This window comes from Cephus cinctus, unplaced genomic scaffold (assembly GCF_000341935.2).
Source record: "Cephus cinctus unplaced genomic scaffold, Ccin1 Ccin1_scaffold0709, whole genome shotgun sequence".
NCBI classification, from domain to species: Eukaryota; Metazoa; Arthropoda; class Insecta; order Hymenoptera; family Cephidae; genus Cephus; species Cephus cinctus.
Genome location: NW_014333329.1, coordinates 701,628 through 710,301, shown reverse-complemented (window position 1 = coordinate 710,301; position 8,674 = coordinate 701,628). Strand labels below are relative to the sequence as shown.

General features: G+C 37.2%; 1 protein-coding gene across 1 annotated transcript; it reads left to right on the top strand.

Annotated features, from left to right (window-relative positions):
* The first annotated feature begins 1,472 nt into the window (after positions 1 to 1,472).
* On the top strand, positions 1,473 to 4,795 carry LOC107270162 (UDP-glucuronosyltransferase 2A3). Its single transcript, XM_015744902.2, has 6 exons — positions 1,473 to 1,621; positions 2,059 to 2,347; positions 2,741 to 3,264; positions 3,515 to 3,737; positions 3,809 to 4,028; positions 4,124 to 4,795. Exons 2-6 carry the CDS (start codon positions 2,059 to 2,061, stop codon positions 4,425 to 4,427), a joined length of 1,560 nt encoding a protein of 519 aa, XP_015600388.1. The 5' UTR covers positions 1,473 to 1,621; the 3' UTR covers positions 4,428 to 4,795.
* Positions 4,796 to 8,674: the final 3,879 nt, after the last annotated feature.

The window sequence follows — 8,674 nt, the reverse complement described above, 5'->3', positions numbered from 1 at the left end:
ATATTCCGCAAAGTTTGCCGTACGTGACCACTCTCGCTGCTGGTACCTCTCTTTACTCTCACTCTCTCTCTCTTTCTCTCTCCCTCTCCCTCTCTCACGGTCGCTCATGCCACATAGTGAAGAAAGTACATACTCATGCTCACGTTCTCTTTTTCTCTTATTACTTCGACACTTTTGATATCGATGTTATATGCATAAGGAAATACGACACACAAATGATTCCACATTAGAAGATGCAATTTGATTCCATTAAATACTTATAAACGTTGAATTTATTTAATCAAATACAAAATAAGCCAGTGAACGATGTTACAATAAATTATTAATATTCATTCTGAGTTCAATGAATTTAGATTTGTCGAATGCAATTTTTTAAAATGCCATCTTGTGATGGGTACTCGTTTTATAGAAATAAATACACGCATGTATATGCATATGCATTTCTCCGATGTACATATAGGTCGACTATAATTTGTTTGCAGTTTCAATATGCGAGATAGAATCCCAGCACAATGTCGTATTCGATGAGATTTCAAAATTTTTGTGGGGTAGAAGTATGTGAGGATGGAAAACTCCACCCTCGAATATTTTAACATACTTGTGAATACAGGCATGTACGTTATTGGTCCATTCTCTTTCCTCTAGGAGTGCAAGTTCTTGTAGTACCTGATATTTCAGTATGGGATACTAGTTCTTATTTTCATTTTATCTTTTGTGGTTTTCATCGAGATATGTTTTTTTGTCTTATAGGTATAGGTATTTTAAATCAAATTAGAAATTCATTGGACGATCACTTCGCTATATCCATGGGGAAGGTATTATAGTATAGAAATGCTATAGATACGTAACGGGTATAATTGGTACTGGGTCCGGTAACGAGAAAGGGGAATTCTGAAATCTCCACTGGTTGCGCTCATGCAATAATTGATAAAATTATTCAATGATTAGAACGTGCACGGATTGTGTATTCGCGATTAAAGGTTAGGACACGACGTGCTACGGCGCGATATATCGCGAAATTTATTTAATTTGCATGACGGTCGCACGTGAGGAACCGTGCGAGTTTATAACAAGATCACGAGACTTTAAAGGCGTTGGATTTAGGCGGGAAGTATTGATGAAAATCTCGTTACATAATCAAAAGTCGAAAAAGGAATTTTACATTGTTATTTAATAAACAAAGTACAATCGGTAAACAATTTTTGTCAAGCTTTTTCTAATATTTTCCCTTAGAAGTGCTAATCTCACGATTGATATTTTACAGGAATTAAGCTACCTCGTAATTAATAATATTAATAATTAATATGAAATACTAAATTATTAGAATTAACACAAATAGCAATTTTTCATAGATTTTTTTCAATCTTTGCGCTCTTCGCAACTTTGACATACGTAATATCCGTTGTCATATGTACAGTCGGTAACTCTTGAATGATTCAAATGGTGAAACGATTGGCAGTAGAAGGCGGAGAATTGTTTGACAAACAAGTGGTAGTGTCTTCGTTGGACTTGCGATAGGAACTAGCCACTATTTTAACAAACAAGTTGCAGTTGCGCAGCGTTTTCAACGAGACGAGACTTTGTCGGCGGGAACGGATTTAAAGGGAGGCATAACTTTAACGTGAGTAGATGCGAGTGATTGGAGATATGCATCTCGGATCACGTTATATTATTTTTGTAATCTAAAAACATTTTTTTAACATAACATTGTTTGAACGGAGCACAAGTTTTTCTATCGTTAATACAAATGTTGATAAAAAATATTGCATTTTACTTTCTTTGTGGTTGTCGTACCTTTTACCGTAGATTTAGTCGTCGAATCACTTTGCGATAAAAAATTGTCGAGACTTCTTGGTCGCCGCAGCTCCGACGCAACATCACTATAGATATTTAAACTCTTGTACTTTTTATGCATTTTTCTGGAACTAAAATTGCATCCTTGACTTTTAAGCTGAGTGGTGCCTCTAGGAGTAATGACAGAACTTCATTCGTAGAATACTCTATAACAGTTTGCCGGAAAAAATGGAATATTTGTTTATGATTTTACGAAAATTTCAGATGCGAATTTTGGGAACGATTCTTCTTTTCAATGTTCTTCTTCTTGCGAAAGGATTTAAAATTCTTGTTCTCGTACCGTACAGCGGAAAGAGTCACTGGTATGTCTTTCGTCCAATTCTTGAGGAACTTGTGAAACGCGGAAATGACGTGACAGTCGTTAGTAATTTTCCTCGAGAAAAACCTCTTAAAAACTATCACGATATCAGCATCGCTGGACCACTGACTGTGTCTAGCCATACTAAGAGCATGAATGTTATTGGCTCACGTAGACCAGTGGAGGAGATGAAGGGTATGTATATATAAAAAAATAGTGAATTCGTGATTTATCGTTGACAGCTGAGAATCTATTTATAAAAATGATAAATCACTTGCTATATCATTAATACGATCTCTAATTGACAATTCAAGTAAAGTATTAAATATATTTATGTAAAACATTGGATTATATATTGTTATCATCTTTATTCGTGTCACAAAGCATAACATTGCTTTATCAGCTATAATTGCAGACGAAAGATAAAATGAAAAGGCCTGCATGAAATAGTGAGAAAAAAACATCATTAACTCAGATAGCTATAGTAATATTGTGTTAATTATTAAAAAAAATTTTACTCTAAAATTTAATTGGTGGTGACATCGGATTTCATAAATTTATAACAAAATATCTATTTATATGTTACAGTGATTTTGAATAAAGGAGTAGAGGAAGTGTGTCGTAAGGCTTTAGCGCATCCAAAAGTTCAAGCCCTTATTGAGTCAAACGTGACGTATGACATAATTATCAATGAAGTATTTAATACCGATTGTTTTCTTGGTTTCGTATATAAATTCAAAGCTCCCTTAGTGGGGGTAAGAACGGCGTCCTTAAACCCGTGGAGTAACGACCGTATTTGGAATCCAGACAACCCATCCTACATACCAAATTCATTACTGGGAAAACCATCGCGAATGAATTATTTCGAAAGGCTTGAAAATTTCGTATGGCTCTGGTACTACAAGATTCTCTATAGGCATTACGACCTTATTTCTACCAACATAGCAAGGGAACATTTTGGCAAAGATATGCCAGAACTAAGTGAAATCGCAAAAAACACTAGCTTGATCTTGGTGAATTCCCATTTGGCATATCAGTACGCCAAACCGCAGGTTCCTGGCGTCAAGGACATAGCTGGCATTCACCTCGAACCTAATAAAACCATACCAAAGGTACTCAAAGAGTCTTTTTTTTAAGATAATGAAGAAAAGAGCTTCGTCTCCTCTATACCTACCCAAAGACAAACATTCAACTAGAAAGTGGTACGTAGTTCAGACGAGCTTGCTCGTCGACGTCGTTGACCTGATTTCCTCGATGTCTTTTAGTTCCATCTCCACCTTCTAGTTCAATAAAATTAAGTTCATCGACTGACATAACGAGAGGACCAGATTCAGACTGTAAATTCACTCCTTCGTTTTCCAGGAGCTCAAGGACTGGATTGCTGGTTCTACCAATGGAACAGTGTTCATCAGTTTTGGTTCCATGATCAGGTCTTCGTCAATATCAGACTCCAAGAGGAAGGCCTTCTTCGATGCTTTTTCCGAATTACCATTTCGTTTCCTTATGAAATGGGAGGCTGATAATTTGACGGATGTACCGGAGAATGTTATGAAATTTCAATGGGCGCCACAGTATGATATTCTTTGTGAGTATCACGAGTGTACACGTGCATATTAACCTTTATGCACTTTGTTCATACTTAGCTTGAACGTCCAGGTCATCCTAAGATCAAACTTTTCATATCCCATGGTGGTATGTTGAGCACGATAGAAGCACTGTATGCTGGCAAACCAATGATCGTTATTCCTGCTTTTGGCGATCAGCATACCAATGCTGCTCTTTTGCAAGAAAAAGGATTAGCTGTTGTTTTACAGTATTCTGCAATTACGAAGGATGCTGTTATCGAGGCATTGAAAAAGGTTTTGTATGATTCCAGGTAAGATTTGAAAAATTTTTTCAATTAAATTTCTATATTCGTGAATGAATTGTATCAGTCAAAATTTTTTCTCATTCTATCATGCGATATTTTAGTTATCAAAAAAAGGCTGAAGAAATGTCGGAGGTCATACGTGACCGTATTGTTCCGCCTGTAGAAGAGGCTGCTTACTGGATAGAATATATTGGCAGACACAAAGGAGCACCATTTATGCAAATTTCAGCTCACGGGATGCCACTGTATCAGTATCTTCTCTTGGACGTGATTGGTACACTTTTAATTCTTGCGATAAGCGTTGTACTGATACTTTTTATTTTTTTGAGACAAATATTTTGTTTTCTGTTCGAAACCTGGCGAAAGGTCAATGATAAAAATGGCAATGAGAAGAAGAAAAATTGATTGTAAATTTTTAATTGTTTTAAGTACGTAAAAGTAACTCTTGGTTCTACAAGCGAATTGTATACGGGAGTAGCGACCAAAGTGTGAAGTACACTCGTTCCTACATAACAGTTGTTTGTGGTACCGCAAACTGGTGGTATACTGTACCAGCAAGCCACAATAGTACTAGGGCAACTAGCAGAAATGCGTTGTAACATAGTTTTACGCGTTATTAAATTTAAAGTATTTCAACGAGCTTGTTATAACCAAAGATACATAAATTACCACGGAATAGATCGTTTAAATATTTACAAATTTCATATTCGCAAACAAGCTACAATTAAACCAATGCATTGTGCTGTCATCATAAAAATAAAGTTATACACATATCTATATTTTATTAATCAGCGTGTCTTCAAGTTAATATTATTCAGTATGCAGTGAACCTGCGCATTATTATTAAAGACAAAATATATAACAAAGTATAGCCAATGAGACTATCTCATGCTACAGGCATAGCACATGCATATCTCAGATTAATTCTATACCAACGAAAGGTGCTATACTCATTGTATAAATTTATACAACAAAAACCATAACCATAATTTAGATTATATAGAATCACGTCGTCCAGGATTCGAAAGTTGCACAAATACCTAGTATTATGTTTGTATCGTAAGACAAATGGCAGATACGGTAGACAAGAAAACTATACTAAGGAAGATTCAGAGTAGTACAGGGAGCGTGATCGTTGCTCTGGAGTGAAGACCGTTGCCAAGCGTCGATTGTCCTGCCTTCGCATTCCAAGACGTCGTTGACGCTCTCTGTGCCAATGTAATTGAAAAATTGGTCGCAAGAGGGCAGCGCTTACCGTTCAGTATTCGAGTAGGAGGAGGTATTCACTGATGTGCGAAAGAATGTATAGGCGCGGGGCTTCATTCTTCGGCGAGTCGATCTTCTATATCGACTTCTTGCAGACCGCACGTCTCCGTTCTTCCTTCCCCTTATCACTCTCTTTATATTGTGGCTCATTTTTAGCTTCTTCATCTCCTTCTTACCTGTATTTCGAGGTTAATTTTTTCGCTTGTTCATCTTTCTTTTTCTCTATCGCTCTAACTCGCAATTTTTCCGGGCTGAGGTCGGCATCCCTTATTGGTCTCTCTAGGTCAGCGGTCACTTCGGACTGCGTTCGCTTGTGCTACTTCACTTGGCGTATATGGGTGACCCTGCAGTCACCTGATAACTTTTAATCACCCACTGGTGGAAAAACTTTGCGGGGAGCATCGAAAGCTACCGGGGTTTGCTTTTCCCTTCTGTAATAATGTAAGAATGATTATCAAGTTCGAATACTTGCGTAAACAAACCTCGAGTGTCGAGGGACTCGTCGAACTTGTCAAGGCTACCCAAGGAACAATGAGAAAAAGACGAGGAACCAGTGGTGAGTGATTTCCTTTTATCTTTTTGCTTTAAATTCCCGCTAAACTTTTGTGTAATTGCGTAACGTATAACTTAAGTTTTACTTTTGCTATACTTATATTTAAAAAATAGGGTAAATCAACAAGTTCCTTTACGTGAACTTCGTTTACTGAGGCCTGTCCATTCCCTAGTCGAGTTACGCTACTTTTACTATACGCGTATTACATTTTGGTCATGCATTTTGGAAGTATGTCTGTAATATGGAACAGTCTCACTGGTCTTCCGAATGATCCACCGCAGATCTACTGCATACTAAACAATTATTATCGGGTCTTTAGCCCAGAATACACGAGATATCGTGCATCGATATGCAACAGTAACATTAGTTGGCGAACAGAACATTAGTATCGGCTTTCGATGGTAGCTATTTTTAGGACCATTACGATAGATTTATACATATATCAGTAATAAAACCGAAAATATTAGACCGTTCAGATATTACAGGTTAGATACTACAAACAAGCCTGGCTCGATTTTTCATAGGTACGGCAAATGATTTCGCGTACGTATGACTGTATACATCGTCAGTGGAAGGGTAGAAAAAAAAAGAAAAGAATACAAAAGCGACAACAGCAATAGCAAAAAACACTCGTATTGTTTCGAAGCATAGAACGTAACGATCGCTGGTGGGACAGAGGGGGTAGCCGTTTTCAAGCTGTTACATGATGAACGGACTGCGCCAGCCGATAGTGACATTCGAACCATATAATTGCATTGTAGTCACATCCATGCAGTGCACTCCTGCATACGAGTTGCATCCTGGAAATGACCTCCAATTTGTATATCGCTCCGATTGCGTTTCGGTCAGCGAAAATCGTAATTCCGCGGATATAGTCTCGCGAGCGGAGTAACCATTATAGAGAGATGCAGCATTGAGCTGACTGCGAATTTCAGCGTTGAATGTCATGCATCGTGACAATATCACAAAAGGCATTTTAACCAGGTAAAAAGGATATACAGGAAGGGAGAAAAGTGTTTGCGTTTTCTAATTCAATTCCTTTGTCAGGGACAAGTTCATTCGCAACTGAACGACCGTATTGTGCGCTCAAACATTTTCGTGGGAATGTAGAACCGATTTTATTACGAGTGTATGCTGCTGCGTGGGTAACAATTGTTAATGTCAATGATACTTGAATTTAACACTGGAAATCCAAGTGTGCCATTCCCTATACTTTTTACGGTAGTCACTTTTTACACACTCGCAGGCGTGTTGTTATGCCCGCAAAGTCCAACGTAAAAATAAAAAGTAACTACCAGAGAAAGGATAGGGAATAACGCAGTTGGATTTGCAGTGTATTAGTACGATGCAAAACAACCGTACGTGTTGTTTATCGTGTGATGTAAAGAATAGGTCAATACTGAATAACTGTCAGGATTATAATTTTCTTTTTTACGAAACTGTTGTGCGTATATATGTCACGTGTTTGATATATCCTGTACGAAATACGTTGTTTGCGTTATTTGGGGAACCATTAGCAAATTGGAACAGGGAGACGATTACGTTTCTGTTTGCATGCAGTCAATCGTGTAAGCGATGTTGGACAGGATTGTTTTTGACTTGTGAAAAATTGTTATCTAATTCGTCAATCTCACAAAACAAATAGTAGCGGTTACGAAAATTGGACACCATTTCGTATATTTCTGTGACGTGAACGTATTTCTTTTCAACCTCAAAAGTAATTGGTATACATATAGGTATATGGTCCAATGTTGTCTGGATGGAACTAATCTGAAACTAATTTAAATAGACTAACTTATTTAAATATTCATTAGTTGTATCTTGTTACTTTAGTGTATGTTCATATGTTTTTTATGTAGCAATGACTTCTCTCGAATGCTTTTCAAATTACCAATTGGGTTGGATGACAAGCTGCAGAAAACCAGACTCTCGACGTTCGTCGAGAGCCACTATATTATCGTGGCGCCGTTATATTAGTAAGCACGTGCTCGCTTTTTTCTGAATACTCCGACGCTGCTTTGGAAATGTCAGCCATCGAAACGTTCGATTTATCATGGCGTTCAACTAATACGATAGCACAGTAGAGCATAAAGTGCGTTACATTAGTCGTATATTTGTTAGTGAACGTCGGAATGGATACGTACGGTGAAAATTCTACAATTTCATTGTAATAAACTTTGACGATTAATTAATTACGTAAATTGGTATAAATGTCTATATAAATGACATATCATGTCGAACGGTGTAAATTTTAGAATCAATTTTCCAGAATACTAATACGAGTATTTGTCGTTTTCGGTTCAAAAGACGACGTTGACATTTACATTGTCGTATATTCTGATAGACCATTTTTTTTACAATACTCTATATGTATAGTATACCGTTATTATGCAGTGCATTGCATAAGTATAATCAGCCTATTTATTTAATTCATCGTATCCTGATACAGTATCAATAAAAGAATTTGATCTGACAACATCTCTGTATGCCTGCAATAATTTTCAAATAATGTACACCGTACTGCATAACACGATCCTCGGCAACCTAATTCCCACTAGATTCAAACGACAGTCGACCTTGCCAGTTAATTGGGACAGTAATTAACTCCTTTCCATGCTACTAATCTCTCGATAAGCTCCACCGACCCAGTATCATTTCCTCGTAATTGTCACGGCGGTACATATTTCACCCCGTAATACCTGATAATATATAATGAATTTACATCGCTCGTCTTGTTGAAAAAGTTATTCTCCCGTATAAAAGGCAAGGTATAAAAACGAAGGCGCGTGCATTCAAAAGGCGCGAAACACAAAAAGCATGAAGAGTGAGAGAG

Coding starts and splice junctions, on each gene's coding strand:
- LOC107270162 (XM_015744902.2), top strand. CDS start 2,059: ATGCGAATTTTGGGAACGATTCTTCTTTTCAATGTTCTTCTTCTTGCG. Junction 2,348..2,740: donor ACCAGTGGAGGAGATGAAGG/GTATGTATATAT, acceptor TATATGTTACAG/TGATTTTGAATAAAGGAGTA. Junction 4,029..4,123: donor AAGGTTTTGTATGATTCCAG/GTAAGATTTGAA, acceptor GCGATATTTTAG/TTATCAAAAAAAGGCTGAAG.